Source organism: Mobula birostris, chromosome 6 (assembly GCF_030028105.1).
Source record: "Mobula birostris isolate sMobBir1 chromosome 6, sMobBir1.hap1, whole genome shotgun sequence".
NCBI classification, from domain to species: domain Eukaryota; kingdom Metazoa; phylum Chordata; class Chondrichthyes; order Myliobatiformes; family Myliobatidae; genus Mobula; species Mobula birostris.
In genome coordinates, this window is record NC_092375.1 from 7,953,673 (window position 1) to 7,971,676 (window position 18,004).

The following is an 18,004-nucleotide window of genomic DNA, read 5'->3' on the forward strand; positions in this document are numbered from 1 at the left end:
CATGCAGTCCCATGGAGAATGTACAAACTACTTGCAGAAGGCAGCATCAATTGAATCCCAATACTACATCCTGCGCAGTAATAGAAGGGCTATTACTGCCGCCCTTCGAGGCTGTTATTGCAACGCCACACAGTCAGTCATTGACGGACTTACTGATGACATGACTGGCCGCATCAGTTTCTGCGTGGACACTGTAATACCATCAGGGACTGGTCACTGCTTCCCTAACAACAAACCATGGGTCACTGGTGATCTAAAGGCTCTTCCCAGCCACAAGAAGAGAGCGTTTAGATCAGGAGAGAGGAAGGAATTGAAACATGCGCAGAGGGAGCTTAAGGACAAGATCAAAGTGGCAAAAGAGGAATACAGGAGAGAGCTGGAGAACTAGCTTGGACAGAGTAGCTCAAGAGAGGTGTGGAGGGGCATGAAGAACATCAGTGACCCTATAGAAAACCCTAGCCATTCTGGACAATGTTTCCTACCCCCCTGCATGCTGCCTTGGCTGAACAGAGGAGCACTTTTAGTAATAGACTAAGCCAACTGCGCTGCTCCAAAGAAGCCCTTGGCCATTAGGCTCTGTAATGAGTCAACCTAAAGTTGGGGAAGTGATGGCCCTCTCTTGTTAGACTCTTTGAAGTAACTTTATTTTTATTCTTCTCTTCTAATATTTCTATATTTGTATATCTGTTGTGATGAAAAACCAAGTTATCAGAAGATTGATGCTAATGAGAGAGATAAGTGAGCAGAATTCAGAAATGTTAATGAGAGACGAGAGAGATTAACGAAAAGAGACACAGTTCCGAGTATTGTCAGACTGGTTGCTTTGAACCTGAACTGTTTGAAGTTTGATGGACAGGCGATACCCCAGCAGGGGGATAAAAGAAACAGGTTCGCTAAGGCAAGACACACCACGAGATCACGAGATAACGAGACCCTGGAAGTGCGGTGTGCCCCCACAGGTTGGTGCGAGTTTTGGAGGTATGATCGCGGGACCGACCATAGACGTACAGGGTGAAAAGGTACGATCGGCGGGAACCTGGTATGTGTGTCCACCCTTGCCTGGGTGCCGGGTTCATCGCAGAAGAACGATCGTATCCGGAATGGAGGGGTCACAGTCGGTGACCTCAGAAGACATTAAAAGGGCTCGCGCCGAAAGCTAACTGCGAGGAACATCAAAGGTCTGTGAATCAAAATTTGCATTCGCTCGCTCGCTCTCTCTCTGTCTCCAATGGCACAACAGCGATCGCTGCGAGCTGTACTGAGCTGAACTGAACTCTGCGTCACTTGAGACTGATCATTTTACCCCTAGACTGCGATAGAGCTTGATTGATTCCTATTATCCTAGTTCTGTGTACATGTGTGTTTTATCATTGCTAACCCGTTGCATTTATATCCTTACGATTAGAGTACTGTGTTACTTATTTCTTTAATAAAGCTTCCTTAGTTCCAGTAATCCAGACTCCAACTGAGTGGTCCATTTCTGCTGGTTTGGCAACCCAGTTACGGGGTACGTAACACTGTGCATTTGTAATGCTACAGTGACATTGATTTCTTTTGGGATCAATAAAGTATCCATCTATTAGTTGGTCTACCTCAGTCCTGTACACCGCCTCAGATGTCACCAGCGACAAATTCATAGATGGCGAAAAAGCTGTGCATAGCCACACAACAGATTTATCCTGTATGACATCATTGAGGAGAAAAAAGGTGTTTTGTTTCTTGGAATTTTTTAAACCAATGAAGAAACCTATTTAATGATGTGTGATTTGTACTTTGTATAAGAGTCAAATTCCTGGTTCTTTCCACAGCTGGTGTGGTCTGTCTTTCTGGTATATGAGGTTTCCAATTCTTTCAACATTTTGAATTTTCAAACAAACTCAGGTTTTCTTAGTCAACAACAGGAATCCCGTCCTTGTCACCAAACTTCTCCATAGATGGTCCCAAGCCCGGCTGTGATAGGAGCACAGCTGGGCACGAGGTCAACAACCCCATCTCGTTAAAAACACAGCTACAGAAATGCCAACAGAAGGTCCAAAGACCTCATCCCTGGGAGAGAAAGGATCTTCGCATAGAAGACATACGAAGAAGCCGTGAAAACAGAAGCCACAGGGCTGATCAAACCTTCACCCCAGGACTGAGGACCCTGGTAAACTGCTGTTGGCAGCCTATGCCCCGGTACGGGTGATGGGCGGAAGAAGAACAAGTGTTTAAGAAGAACAGGAATCGTGTATGAAATAGAAACAGAAAATGATGGAAATATTAAACAGGTCAGCTAGCATTTGTGGAAAATGAAACTGAAAGTTTGTTGACTTCAGAAGGTGGGGTGGGGCAGTGTACATGCTCCTGTTTACATCGGTAGTGTTCAGATCAAGACGAATGAGAGCCTCGAGATCCCAGGGGTGAACATTACCAATAGGCTGTCCTGGTCCAACCACAGGCAAGAAAGCACACCAGTGCCTCTGGCTAAAGAAAATCAGCATGTCCCCTTTGACACCCACCAACTTGTATCAATGCACCAGAAGAAACTTAACATCCAGATGATGCATGGCTCGGTATGGCAACTGCACAGCCCAAGATTGCAAGAAACTGCAGGAGCTGGTGGTGATTCTGAAATATTGATTGCTGAAGGCAATTTATCCAGTTTAAGGCCTGAGATAAAGATAGACTTTATTCTCCATATACATTTACATGTATTAAGTGTTTGCTGTAGTGTGTTGGTCAGGTGACAACATGAAACAAAAGTCAACATTCAACAATTATAAAGAATTACATTAAATAAATAATAGAAAGGTAATAAAGAATGTGTTTAAAAGATGAATATTTAAGATTTAGGAAGGTTTAAGTAAGGAGTGGTGGTAGAAGCAGATACATTAGAGGCATTTAAGAAACTCTTAGATATTCATATGAATGATAGAAAACTGGAGGGCTATGTAAGAGATTGATCTAAGAGTAGGTTAGTAGATCAGCACAACATCATGGGCTGAAGGGCCTGTACTGTACTGTAGTGTTCTATATTCCATGTGGAATAAAATGTGCATAAATAAATAAATAGCAGCATGTATTTACAATGTAAAAAGTGGTTTCAGTGTCTATAGCGCACTGTAGCATGTTGGATTATATATAGAGGGGGGTGGTTAGCACAATGCTTTACAGTACCAGCAACCCAGGTTCAATTCCCACCACTGCCTGTAAAGAGTTTGTACATTCTCCCCAGAGTTTCCTCCCACAGTCGAAAGACGTATTGATTAGTAGGTTAATTGGTCATTGTAAATTATCCTCTGGTTAGGCTCGAATTAAATAGGTGAGTTGCAGGAGGGCACAGCTTCTGGGGCTAGAAGGGCCAATTTCGTGCTGTAGCTCAATAAATAAGTAAACTGCCTGGGGGAAGAAACTTTCAAGATGGTGTGAAGTTTTTGCTTTAATAGCCCGATGGCTTTAGGAAAGGCAGTTCACTTGCTATTTCTAAGTTAGAATATCTTTCCACTAGCCTCTTGAATGTTAGAGTGCATTGGACCGTTGGTGCACTATAAACACAACACTTTGACCAGTTATCCACACTTACGCCAGCTTTTGGCTGACACAGTTGCACTTTTGTTCCAGTGACTTGTTTCAAAGTGGAGTTTGTGCAAACAATGCATCTGGTTTTTAATAGTGGAGCCTCTTGTATCTAAATGTTGGCTAATTTTGGTTTTCTGCTTGCACTTGGCTTGAGATAGAAATGGTTCCCCAGACTTGAATTTTTTATTCACTTGGGCTGTTTCTCTTTTGTTTACCTTCTATTTCTCCTCCTGCCCCACCCCCTCCAGATATTGGGATGGTGATTCCAAGAACTCAGAGTAATTTTTCATTGGATTCTTCATGGTGAATTAGAATCAGTTTTATTATCACTGACATATGTCATGAAATTTGTTATTTTGCATCAGCAGTACAGAGGATTCCTGTTAATTGGGACACATAGGGACCAGTACATTTTGGCCAAATTAAGTGGCTACCCCAATTAGCCGAAGTTTCTTGGAAATAGTTAAAAAGGTATAAAATGACAAACTATTGTTTAACTGAGTAACAAATTATGTATCTAAATGAAATACAGAGCAAATTAGAACTTCAAGGAGTATGAGAGGACTCTGCACAGCCCCTCACTGTGTTGTGGTGGCAGGATCTTAGGCTTTCCCCACAGAGTCTTGTGTTAGCTGTACTAAGTTCCAGTGCATCCATCATTATATACTCTTGTAGTCTTGAGTGTCCTATTTGCCAGCATTCCCTTATGGACATCTTGTTGCACTGGGAGACCAACAAGATTTTGTTGTAGCACGGTAGCTTAGAGGCTAGTGCATCGCTCTACAGTGGCAGCTACCTGGGTTCAATTTCCATCACTTTCTATAAGGAGTTGCTAAGTTCTCCCCATGACTGCCTGTGTTTCTTCCGGGTGCTCCATTTTTCCTCCCACATTTGAAAGACGTATGGGTTAGTAGGTTTATTGGTCACATGGATGTAATTGGGTGGCATGGGCTTGTTGGGCTAGAAGAGCTGTAACATGCTGTATCTCTAAATTAAAAATAAAGATTTGGGCAATCCAATGTGCATCCTTCACCAGAAAAGAAGAAAAAGAAAGATTAGCTTTGTTTGTCGCATGTACATCAAAACATGCAGTGAAGTGCGTTGTTTGCATCAAATAAAATCATCGAGGATTGCAGTTATAGCCTGCAAATGCCACCACACTTTTGACACCAATATAGCATGTCCATAACTCACTAACCCCATCTTTGGACTGTGGGAGGAAACGGGAGCACCCAGGTGAAACCCACAAGGTCACAGGGAGAAGGTACAAGCTGCTTACCAACAACGGTAGGACTCAAACCCCAGTTGGTGATCGCTGGTGCTAATGAGTTGATGATCTTTCAGAAGCACTGATGTTTGTCCTGGAGTGTGGTATACAGCTTCTAGGGATGAACCTTTGCATTCTTCTACTGACCCTCTTTGCAAATCACAGTCTACAAAGTAGTGGGTGACCATCTCATCCTTACCGCAGCCATCCTGAGTGTGCACTGCAAATAAAATGCTGGCTCTGAAGGATCTGATGGAAGATCCCCTCACTGCCGGTGAAGCAAGGTCCTTGTGCCAAACAGTTTGATAGTTGGCTTGGGGAACCATTCCACAGCATCAATCATGTCCTTCTCCTGTAGGACCTGCAGGATGTTCCCTGCTGACCACTGTCTAATGGACTTCATCTTCTAAAAGAATTATCCACACTGCCTGTCCTGCTTAGAAAGATCCATCAGAATAGAACATTGCATAGCAACAAGTCCAGGCCCATCCGGTGCAGCACATAGTCTGAAGCATTTCCATTCGAGAGACTCGGAGCATTTTCATGTTGGGACCTGACCCTTTCCCAGAAAACTGCCGACAAGATGTCTGAGTTACAAATTACAGTAAGCATTGTTATAAACTGCTCTTAGGCATAGCGAGAACTGATCTCAGCAGTGACATTCCAGACAGATTGTTCAATGCAACCATCTCTGTGGTAAAAGCTCTTGAGTTAATGCTCCCCTGTCCACCAGGTTTCTGGTAGTAGGTCTTAGACAGTCTATCTCAAGTCCTTTATTTATTTTTATTTTTATATTTAAAATAAAAGAACCATGTAGTGTACTACAGTAGCATAGCAGTTAGTGCTAAGGTATTATAGCTCTGGGCATTGGGGTTTGGAGTTCAATCCTGGCATCCTCTGTCAGGAATTTGTACAGTCCATTCTCCCCATGCCCACGTGAGTTCCCTTCAGGTGCTCCCAGTTTACTTTCGTCCATGTGCCCATCCAGGAGTCAGCCAGTTAAACTGATGAAAGCTTAGCCCCCTCCCTCTGTTAACCCGTCACTGCACTGTAGACACTTTAAACCACTTTTTATAATGCTAACAACAGGAATTCTGCAGATGCTGGAAATTCAAGCAACACACATCAAAGTTGCTGGTGAACGCAGCAGGCCAGGCAGCATCTCTAGGAAGAGGTGCAGTCGACGTTTCAGGCTGAGACCCTTCGTCAGGACTAACTGACTCACTCTTCCTTCAGTTAGTCCTGACGAAGGGTCTTGGCCTGAAACGTCGACTGCACCTCTTCCTAGAGATGCTGCCTGGCCTGCTGCGTTCACCAGCAACTTTGATGTGTGTTGCTTTTATAATGCTGTTTACATTTAAATGCTGCTATTTATTCACTTATGAACATTTTATTTTATATCTGTAATTCTAACTTTATTCTTATATAATTCTGTCTGTTCATTTCCATGGATGCTGAATTCCTCCAGCATTTTGTGTGTTTGTATGTAATTCTTTAGTCTTGTATATAATTGTTGAATGTTGGCACTTGTTGTATGTCGTGCTAATGCACTGCAGCAAATTCCTGATTGTGTAAATATATATGGTGAATAAAGTTGATCGTGTGTGTATGTGTGTTCTGTAAGAGTTTCTGTGTAATTTCTATCTCTGTACCAATGTTTCTGCATTTTGAATGCACGGAGTAGCAATCGTGCCAGGTGTTTCCTGATTACGTGCTTCCCCCATGCTTGTGCTCTCCTACCCTTCTGTCACTCACTCCCCCTTTCCCCTTTCCCCTCCCCCCTTGCTCACTTCTCCTACCTAACTCACTCTACCCATCCCCACCTCACTTGTTCCCCCTTCTTACCCCTCCCTTGCTTGCTCTCCGCTCTCCTTGGTCTCCTCACCACACTCTTTCTAACAGCCTGGTGTTCAGGCGGTGGGATTGGCCCCACACATGGTGCCTTGCACAATCAGACACCCTGAACTCTTGGTGTGTTCTGCACTGGGGTATTGGCATACTCGGAGAATGGGGAGCTAGAAATCAAGGGGGCTGTCTCGTTGTCTGTGTGCTGGGATATCTGAGCACGCAGTTTTCTTCTCTCCCCATAATTTGCATTTGATGGAATGAGCCGAGAGCTAAATAAATTTGCCATTGGGCAAGACTGCACTTGTTCCATAAGCCTTTGATCGACAGACAGACACATGAGTCAGTCTCCTGCCAGACGCCCAGCTTGCAAATAAAGCCTTCTCTCCACCCTGACCTCTAATTCAGCAACTTCAGATTATCACGTTGTGGCTCATATTTAATTTTTCTAAATATTAAAAAGCATTTGCTTCTTTCAGTACTTTTCAGATGTGATTTATCTTCCAGTCCATCAGAGGAAAATTGCTCCCCATCTTTGAGCACATTTACAAGGAGCACTGCCACAAGAAATCAGCATGAATCATTAAAGAACCCCTCCCCGCCCATCCCCACCCTCACTGTCAATGCCTTGCCCTCTTCTCATTATTCCCATTGGGCAGGAGTTACAGAAGCCTTAGATCCCACACCATCTGGTTCAGGAACAATTATTACCCTACAGCCATAAAACTCTTGAACCAACATGGGTGACATCACTTACCTCAATACTGAACTGGTTCCACAACCTGCAGACTCACTTTCAAGGCCTCGTTGCAAGTTATGCTCTCAGTAATTTTCCCCTTTGCCCAATTTGTCTTTATTTATTTAGTAATCCAGTGCAGAGTGGGCCCTTCCAGGCCTTTGAGCTGCGTCAGCCTGGCAATCCCCAACAACCCCGACTTAACACTAACCTAATCAAGGAGCAATCTACAATTAACCTACCCGGTATGTCTTTGAACTGTGAGAAGAAACCAGGGCACCCGGGGAAAACCCACACATTCAAATGAAGGAAGTGTGGAAACTCCTTTCTGAGGATGCTAGAATTGAACTCTGAACTCTGGCACACCGAGCTGTAATAGTGTCGCATGAACCACTGGGCTACCGTAGCCCTGTCAAAGTTTGTTTATGTATGTTTTTTTTTATAAATTGTACTGATTTTCTTGTAAGTACCTGTAAGCAAAAGGATCTCAGGGTTGTATATGGTGGCCTGTATGTACTCTGATAATAAAGCTAACTTTAACTTTGACACAGTGAGGTCGCTGTCTAACCCCACACGTCTGGTGCTGTCTGTGTGGTGTTTGTACCTTCTCTCTGTGAAGGTGTGAGTTCCCGCGGGTGCTCCACTCCCCAAAGACGTGCGGGTTGGTTTGTAAACAGGCTGCTGTAAATTAGCCCTGGTGTGTAGGTGGAATCAATTGGTGAGAAAGGTGAGAAGTCGAAGCCCAAAGTCTGCAGGCTCGATTCTGAGTTCCTGGAGTGTCGAGGCCTGTCCTGGGGTTGAAGGACTGTATTTGGGCATTTGGGAAGGGAGGAAGGAATGGGACTTGTCTTGCCGCTGTTGAGTTCTGTGAACATTGTGAGCATGCTACGTCGGCGCCAGAAAGTGTGGTGGCAGTTATGGGCTGCCCCAACACACCTTTGAGTGCGTTGGTTGTTAATACAAATGACAAATTTCACTCTCTGTTTCAATGTACAAATGATAATAAACTGGAATCTTGAATGATAAAGTGGAATGGATGTAGTACGAGGGTTCTTTCTGTACTGTGTTTCTCTCTAACTCTTTGACTTTATTTATACCTCTGCCAAAGTAACGATTGCGTTCTACACCGCTACCTCCCTCTCACCGAGCAGTACAACCACTCGTCACTCAGTTTCCTGTGCTCCTCACCCAATCACAGACCTGATTCCTGTGAGAGAGGAAGTAGAACGCATGGAGGGGGAACAAAGAAAGACAAGGACGAGAGTGGGTGGGGAGAGACAGAGAGGAGGAGGAGGACAATGACAGAGAGTGAATGGGGGGAAGAGGCAAAGAAAGAGGAGCGCGATAAACAAAATGGAGGGAGAGAGAGGACCTTTATTCTCTCCATTCCCCTGCCACCTTTACTTTGCAATGTAAAGTATATTTTATCCCCTGGTCTTTCTTCTCCATTCTGATGAAGGTTGTATATTCAATATAATCATTCTGTAAATAGTTTTAACAAAATTATTCAATTTAAGAGTCATGATGAAATTTTCACTGCTGTCCAATATCACAATTGCACAGCTGATGTAGTTTCCCGGTCCCTTTATACACAGAGGGAATGTGTGAAATAAGGGAAGTATCAGCATATCCACGAGCATCTTCCCTCTGTTGCTTTTCTCTTCCTCGCACGCTCTATACCCCCCCCCCACCTTCTGTTGCGGGCTCTCCCCATCCGCCTTCCATCACGGGCTCTCCCCCCACCGCCTCCTGTCGCGGGCTCTCCCCCCCCCGCCTCCTGTCGCGGGCTCTCCCCCCCCCGCCTCCTGTCGCGGGCTCTCCCCCCCCGCCTCCTGTCGCGGGCTCTCCCCCCCTCTCTCTCCCCCCCCTCTCTCTCCCCCCCTCTCTCTCCCCCCCTCTCTCTCCCCCCCTCTCTCCCCCCCCCTCTCTCCCCCCCCTCTCTCCCCCCCCCTCTCTCCCCCCCCCTCTCTCCCCCCCCCTCTCTCCCCCCCCCTCTCTCCCCCCCCCTCTCTCCCCCCCCCCTCTCTCCCCCTCCTTGTTGCGTTCCATTTGCAGACAAACTCTTGGACAAATGTTAACTCTTCCCTGTTTTGTAACTTCTCAGGGGTGCCCAGGTCGAGCCTCCTGCACACAGAATCTGTGCGTGGCCACAGAGAGTGCTTCGAAAAGTATCACCTCATCGCCAACCAGGACCTGCCGAGGTCCAAGACATCGAAGAGCACCTACAAGGACGTGAAGGAGATACTGAGCAGGAAGATCAGTCAGATAATTCAGTACGCCCAGAACCAGCCCTCCGGTGCTGACCTGCGGCGCTGTGAGCAGACAGGGGTCACAGGCCGCGACCCACAGCCCAGCTCCCTCAGGACACACTTCCACCAGCCCAATGGGTCCCAGTTACCCCGTTACTCCCCACATTGGCTGGAGGTGGGAGCACCTGGCTACTCGGAATGCAGGCGGGGTATCTTGGAGCCGGAGGGGCAGGATTCTTTCAGTCTGGGTGCAGGCGCCGGTGGCCGTCGCAGTGGAGAAGATCTCCGGTCGACCAGGGGGCAGGGGCTGGGTGAAGAAGGCCAGAGGCCAGTGGAACGTGACAGAGAGGAGCCCAAGGGTCAGCCACACTACACACAGGATGACCGTAAGTACACGACCCAATATCATGGGCTCACAGTTAAAAACAGAGTTAGAATATGGTATGGGACTAGCTTTATTTGTCAGACGTATTTTGAAACATAGTGGAATCATTTGCATCAATAACCAACACAGTCTGAGGATTTGCTCGGAGCAGCACGCAGGTATTGCCGTGCCTCCCTCACCCTCCGGTTTTCAAGTCGTGGAAAGATGGCAGCCAGTCAGTAGGCTGAAAGCTCCTGTTGTGAAAACGTGGCAGCCAGTCAGCCTGCTGCAAGATCCTGTTGTGAAACTAATGAGGCGATGAACCTTCAAGAAAAAGCTTTGCCAGGAGCCTGTGAATAACCCTGCTCCTTGAAATAATGGTTGTGGGATCATCGGCGTCAGTGACCACGTGTGTTTTCTCTGAGTACTCTGGTTTCTTTCCATTTCCTAAAGAAGTGCAGGTTGGGGTTTGTAAGTCGTGGGCATGCTGTGTTGGTGCCAGAGGCACGGCAACACTTGCGGGCTGCCCCCAGCACATCCTTGGACTGTGATGGTCGTTGTCACAAGAATGGCGCATTTCACTTGAGTGTTTTAATGTTTCCGCGTACATGTGACAAACTACGCTAATCTTTAAATCTTGGTGAAAAATTGCTGTTGCTTGAACAAGCTGCTATAACTCTCGCTCTACCACAGTGAAAATGCAAGAACTCGGAAAAAAAAACGACAACTGGCAGACCTGAGGTGAGTGAGGCCTCCATCCAATCACAAGCTCCCCCTCTCCACACGTCTGATGAATCCAAAAGAACGGCAGAGACTGATACAGTTTGGCACCAACAGCATCACAGGAGTTGCCAGTCATTGTTGAACTCAGCGTAGGCTACCTTAGGGACTCCAGCTCTGGACTTTTTCCCTCAAGGTTTACTCCCAAAGCCTTCCACATGAGTGGGTATAGCTGCGAGGCAGCGGAAGTTTGAGATCAGTTTTTCTTTTCCTGGATGTGCTGCCAAACGTGGCAGCTGACCCCCATTTTCCCAAAACAACTGGTTTTACGGCACCAGTAACTTGCCTTTGCCCCAAGTCCCGTCAGTAGAAACAGTTCCGCTGGGCTTAGTAACTAAGCCACACGTGAAGGCCAGGAGCTGGACTTGGTTGTCAGAGGCTATTTGAGGTGTTCGTCATTGGGAGCAATTAATAGGTAATGGGAACTTGTCCCCATTACCACCCTGGCTATAACAACCTTAAGGAACTGAAGACCTGAAGTGAAAACAGAAAATGCTCAAAAATGCTCAGCAGGTCAGGCAGCATCTGTGGAGAGAGAAACTGAATGAACATTTCTGGTCCTGGACCTTTCAGAACAGAGTCTGACACCTGAGTAAGTACGTATGTAGCTGTAAACTTTCGGTTGTCCTGAACTTACTGCACTATAGAAACTTAAGTTCCTATAACAAAATCTACATTCAGTGGCCACCTTATTAGGAGCACTTGTACACCTGCTCGTTAATGCAAATATCTAATCAGCCAATCATGTGGCAGAAACTCAATGTATAAAACCATGAAAACATGGTCAAGAGGTTCATTTGTTGTTCAGACCAAATATCAGAATGGGGAAAGAAATGTAATCTAACTGACTTTGACCGTGGAATGATTGTTGGTGTCAAGTGGGGTGCTTTGAGTACGTATCTCAGAAACTGCTGATCTCCTGGGATTTTCACGCACAATGTTGTCTAGAGTCTATAAATAATGATGAGAAAAGCAAAAAAAAAAAGAATCTAGTGATTGGCAGTTCTGTGGGTGAAAATGCTTGTTAATGAGAGAGGCCAGACTGGTTCAAGCTGACAGGAAGATGACAGTAACTGAAATAACCACACATTACAACAGTGGTGTGCAGAAGAGCATCTCTAAACACACAACATTTCAAACCTTGAAGCAGAAGGCCATGAATGCACACTCAGTGGCAACTTTATTAGGTACAGGATGTGGGGTCTCTGTATTTTGAGGAGGGAGTTCCAGCTTTCCATGGTCCTTTGTGTGGAGAAGCGCATCCTGACATCACTCTGAATCAGTCTGGTTCTGATATCAATGTGATACCTCTTTGCAGTGGACCACCAAAACTGCCAGCCACTAACTGAAACCCAGAGCAAGACACGAAAATGCTGGAGGAGCTCAGCAGGTAAGGTATGAATAAGAGTTTTGGCCCGAAACATCAACTGTTTATCCCCCTCCATAGATGCTGAGTTTCTCCAGCATGTCATGTTTTGCCCTAAATATTGATGGAAGAGTGAAGAATTGAAGAAAAAAAAAACTGCAGGGAGTGGAATTGTCTAAAATAGCAAAGGTTAGAAATGTTTGTCAGGCAGTATCTGTGGAGAGAGAAGCAGATAATGTTTCATAAATATTAACTGTCTCTGCGGTTGCCTGGTGATTGTTACCTTTGTTGGTTGTCCTGCTGATTCTAACAGTGTTGACTTTCCTTACAGTGAGTAGCATGTCGATGGAAGATCTGGTCATGCTGAATGATCAACTGCTCAAACAGGTCAAAGGTAACTCGCCACAACTTATCTTTTTTAATAAAATCTGCACTGACATCTACCTGTGTAGAGTCATAGAGCACTATGCCAAACCAGGTCCATGGGGTAGCACAGTAGTGTAGTTAGTGCAATGCTTTACAATGCCAGTGTTCATGATCAGGGTTCAATTCCTGCCGCTGTCAAAGGAGTTTTTACATTCCTCCATGACCGCATAGGTTTCTTCCAGGTACTCTGGTTTCCTCCCACGTTCCAAAGACGAGCAGGTTAGGGATAGTAAATTGTGGGCATGCTCTGTTGGCACCAGAAGCATGGCGACACTTCAGGCTGTCCACAGACTATGTTGGTTTTGGTGCAAACAATGTATTTCACTGTATGTTTTGATGTACATGTGATAAATAAAGCTAATCTGAACTAGACTCATCTGCCCGGATTTTGTCCATATCCCTCTAGACCAGGAATTCCCAACCTTTTTTATGCCATGAACCAATACCATTAAGCAAGGGGTCCATGGACCACAGGTTGGGAACCCTTGTCCTAGACATATCCTATCCTTATACATTCCACCTCAGGCTGGTAGACAGTCACAAGAGGAGCTGAACACTGTGATCAGCAGGCACAAAACTGATGCCTTCCCTATCAACGTGGGAGATTTCAATGAGGCCAGCTTGAAGAAGACTCTGAACAACTGCCACCAACGTAGCACCTGTGGAACTAGAGGAGCCAACACACTTGACCACTGTTATACCACCATCAAGAATGCTCACCATGACCACATTTTGGAAAGTGTGATCGCCTGTGTAAAAGACCGCAGCAACAGTGGTGACGACTGAGAGGATATGGGCAAGGGAAGTGGAGGAGTGCTTACAGGACTGCTTTGAGTCAGTGAACTGGACAATCTTCAGGGATTCATCTTCAAGTATGCACAGTTGTCACCAACTCCGTTAAAACCTGTGCATGTGAATGTGTCCCTTCAAAGCATACCGGACATACCCAAATTAAACCTGTAGATGAACCTGCAGGTCTGTAGTCTGCTGAGGGCTAGATCTGTGGCATTCAAGACTGGTGATCCAGAACTATACAAGAGGTCCAGGTACGACCTGTGGAAGACTATCTTAAGAGTGACAAAACATTTCCGACTGAGGTTAGAGATGGAATTGGATGCACGTCAGCTCTGGCAGAATTTTCAGACCATTACTTCCTATAAAGGGAAACCTAACATCACGAATGGCTGTGATGCTTTACTCCCAGATGGCCTCAACACGTTTTTTGCTCGCTTTGAAAGGCAGAATAAAGCTACACCAGTGTGAATCCCTACAGCATCCGGTGTCACTATGATTTCAGTCTCAGAGTCCAATGTCAGAACGTCTTTCAAGATGGTGAACCCTTGCAAAGCATCGGAGCCTGATGGTAAACTTGGTCAGGGTCTGAAAACCTGCCCCAGCCAACTGGCAAGAGTGATTGAGAGCGTTTTCAATCTCTCACTGCTGCAGTTGGAGGTTCTCACCTGCTTCAAAAGGGCAACATTGCCCAAGAAGAGCGGGGTGACCTACCTCAATGACAGTGGCACTCACAGCTAATTTATTGAAGTGCTTTGAGAAGTTGGTCATGGCTAGAGTCAATTCTTGCCTAAGCAAGGGCCTGGATCCACTACAATTTGCCTAACGCCACAATCGGTCTACAATGGATGCAATCTCATAGGCTCTTCACATGGCCTTGGATCACCTGGACAATACAAATAGCTATGTCAGGATGCTATTTATTGACTACAGCTTTGCGTTGAACAAATTCATAACTTCAGGTCTGATCAAAAAGCTCCAAGAAGCCTTTGTACCTCTCTCCGTAACTAGATCCTTGACTTCCTCACTGGGAGAGCACAGTCGTATGGATTGGAAATAGCACCACCTTCTCACTGACGATCATCACTGGCGCACTTCAAGGATGGATGTTTAACCCATTGTTGTACTCTCTACACCCATGACGGTGAGGCAGAGCACAGCTCGAACACCATCTATAAATTTGCTGGTAACAGAATATCAGACGGTGACGAGGTGCTGTACGGGAGTGAGTTGGATCTGTTAATTGTGTGGTGCCACAGCAACAACCTCGTACTCGGTGTCAGTAAGATCAAGGAATCAGTTGTGGACTTCAGGAAGGGGGAAGCTGAGGGAACACACTCCAGTCCTCGCTGAAAGATCAGAAATGGAAAGGATGAGTAGTTTCAAGTTCTTGGGTATCAACATCTCTGAGGATCTGTCCTGAGCCCAACATATTGATGCAGCTACAAAGAAGGCACAGCAGTGGTCATCTTTCATTAGGTGTTTGAAGAGAACTGTATGCCAGCAAAGATACGTGCAAATTTTTACAGCTGTACAACGGAGAACATTCTAACGGGCTGTATCATTCTATTATGGCGATGCCCCTGCACAGGATCAGTAAAAGCTGCAGGAAATTGTAAACTCAACCAGCTTCATCATGGCCCCTAGTCTCCCCAGCATCAAGGGTACCTTCAAAAGGCGATTCCTCAAAAAGACAGCGTCCAACGTTAAGGACCCCCATTACTCAGTTCATGCCCTCTTCCCATTGCCACCATCAAGGAACGGGTACAGGAGCCTGAAGACACGCACTCAGAGTTTGAGGAACAGTTTCTTCCCCTCTGCCATCAGGTTTCTGAGTGGACATTAAGCCCATGAACACTTCTTTAGTATTTTTCTCTCTCTCTCTTTGCTCTACTTATTTATTTTTTAATATATACCTATTGTAACGTGTAGTTTTTAGCAATGTGTATTGCAATGTACTGCTGTTGCAAAACAGCAAATTTTTTTCAGATTATGAAGACATGCAGTCCTCTTTTATTGTCATTTAGTAATGCATGCATTAAGAAATGATACAATATTTCCTCCAGTGTGATATCACAAAACACAGGACAGATCAAGACTGAAAAAAACTGACAAAACCACATAATTATAACATATAGTTACAACAGTGCAACAATACTATAACTTGATGAAGAAAAGGCCATGGCACAGTAAAAAAGTTCAAAGTCTCTCGAATATCCCACATCTCACGTAGACGGAGAGTAGGAAGAAAACTCTCCCTGCCATGCCTGACCACAGTCTGACTCTGAGTCGTCCGAAAACTTTGAGCCTCCGATCAGCTCTCCGACACCGAGTACCGAGCACCATCTCTATCCAAACGATTCGACCTCAATCTCGGTCGCCAACAGCAGGCAAAGCCGGGGATTTTGAGGCCTTCCCTCTGAAAAATTCCGGACCACGCAGTAATGACAGCAGTGAACAAGCATTTCAGAAATTTCCCCAGATGTTCCTCTGTGCTTTCACGTCCATCTCCATCAAATCAGAATTGTCCACAGCCCCTATTTAACAGATACGATATCATTTTCACCGGAGGGCTGCGCACATATGCCAGTGATTTTAAACCTGATTCTGACTGTGACTTATCCAATAGCTTTTAAATGTTCTTATTGAACCTGCTTCAACTGTTTTCTCTGGAGCTTATTTCATACCATTTCATGGTTGAATGCTGCATAAATACTTTGATAATAAATGTACTTTGAATCTTTGAATATACTCACTACCTTCTGCATGAAGTAGTTTCCCCTTGGTCTCTTTTGAATCGTTCCCTTCTCACCTTAAAGCTACGCCCTCTAGTTTTTGGCTCCCTCATTGGGAAAAAGGCAGTATGCACTCACCCTGTCTATGCCCCTCAAGATTTTATACACCTCTGTAATATTTTCCTACAATCCAAGGATAAAAGACCTGGCCCGCCAACCTGTCTCTCTATCTCAGAACCCTCGATTCATGGCAACATTCCTATAAATCTTCTTTGCATTCTTTCCAGCTTAATAATGTTTTTTTTCCCCAATAAAGGAAAAACCAAAACTGTGCATAGCACTCTAAATGATTGGAGGAAAATATGGGCAGGATGTCAGAGGTAGGCGCTTTACACAGAGAGTGGTGGGCGTGAGCTGCCAGGGTTGATGGTAGAGGCAGACCCACTGATTCCCCCGCCACTGACCTGCATCGGGGGCAATTCTTTGCAGTCAGTTATCCTACTGACTTGCCTGTCTTTGGAAATGCGTGAGGTCACAAGGTGAATGTGCAAACTCCATACATGCAGCTGTGAAGGTTCGGAGTGAACAGAGTTACAGGAGTTGTAAACTGACTGTTGAAAATAAATTTTCTTGCAATTCAGATTCAGTTGCATGTATTTATCACATACACATTGAAACATATGGTGAAATGCATCCTTTGCTTTGGTAACCAACACTTTGGATATACTCAAAGCGGAGGTTAATAAGTTCCTGATCAGTCATAGTCATACTTTATTGATCCTGGGGGAAATTGGCTTTCGTTACAGTTGCACCATAAATAATAAATAGTAATAAAACTAAATAGTTAAATAGTAATATGTAAATTATGCCAGTAAATTATGAAATAAGTCCAGGACCAGCCTATTGGCTCGGTGTCTGACCCTCCAAGGGAGGAGTTGTAAAGTTTGATGGCCACAGGCAGAAATGACTTTCTATGACGCTCTGTGCTGCATCTCGGTGGAATGAGTCTCTGGCTGAATGTACTCCTGTGCCCAACCAGTACATTATGTAGTGGATGGGAGACATTGACCAAGATGGCATGCAACTTAGACAGCATCCTCTTTTCAGACACCACTGTCAGAGAGTCCAGTTCCATCCCCACAACATCACTAGCCTTATGAATGAGTTTGTTGATTCTGTTGGTGTCTGCTACCCTCAGCCTGCTGCCCCAGCACACAACAGCAAACATGATAGCACTGGCCACCACAGACTCCTAGAACATCCTCAGCATCGTCCGGCAGATGTTAAAGGACCTCAGTCTCCTCAGGAAACAGAGATGGCTCTGACCCTTCTTGTAGACAGCCTCAGTGTTCTTAGACCAGTCCAGTTTATTGTCAATTCGTATCCCCAGGTATTTGTAATCCTCCACCATGTCCACACTGACCCCCGGATGGAAACAGGGGTCACTGGTACCTTAGCTCTCCTCAGGTCTACACCAGCTCCTTAGTCTTTTTCACATTAAGGGTAATGGGGAGGGGGCAAGAGAATGGAGTTGAAAGGAATGATAAATCAGCCATGATTGAATGGTAGGGCAGTCTGAAAGGGCTGAATGTCCATTTCTGCTCCTGTGTCTTCTGGTCCTGTGTTGTGGGGACAGCCCATTAGTATCGCCACACATTCTGGCATCAACATAGCATGCCCTCAGTGTTCAGTAGACTCTGGTTCCTACGCTGGGATTTGAATTTGTTTTCCCAGGTCAGTGGTCAACCACGGTGGGTTATCAATCCATTACAGTGACCTCTGTGACCCTGCAGAATCTTTATCTGCAGTCTAGACACACATTGTGTAATGATCTACAGTTCTGTGTACTTTGGTCTCCCTGACCCTCCTACCATACTTCCCTCCCT

The 18,004-nt window shown here is 45.4% G+C and overlaps 2 protein-coding genes across 2 annotated transcripts in view; one reads left to right on the plus strand and one right to left on the minus strand.

The window, feature by feature from the left end:
• The window catches only part of c6h21orf91 (chromosome 6 C21orf91 homolog), a 40,380-nt gene that overhangs the window by 17,353 nt on the left and 5,023 nt on the right, over window positions 1-18,004 (plus strand). Inside the window, exons 3-4 of the mRNA XM_072259846.1 lie at window positions 9,511-10,041; window positions 12,497-12,559. Coding sequence (XP_072115947.1) covers window positions 9,511-10,041; window positions 12,497-12,559 — 594 coding nt within the window. The remainder of the gene's footprint in view (window positions 1-9,510; window positions 10,042-12,496; window positions 12,560-18,004) is intronic.
• The window catches only part of cxadr (CXADR Ig-like cell adhesion molecule), a 152,490-nt gene continuing 149,971 nt past the window's right edge, over window positions 15,486-18,004 (minus strand). Inside the window, exon 8 of the mRNA XM_072259845.1 lies at window positions 15,486-15,920. Within this exon, the coding sequence (XP_072115946.1) occupies window positions 15,897-15,920 (24 nt within the window). The 3' untranslated portion in view covers window positions 15,486-15,896. The remainder of the gene's footprint in view (window positions 15,921-18,004) is intronic.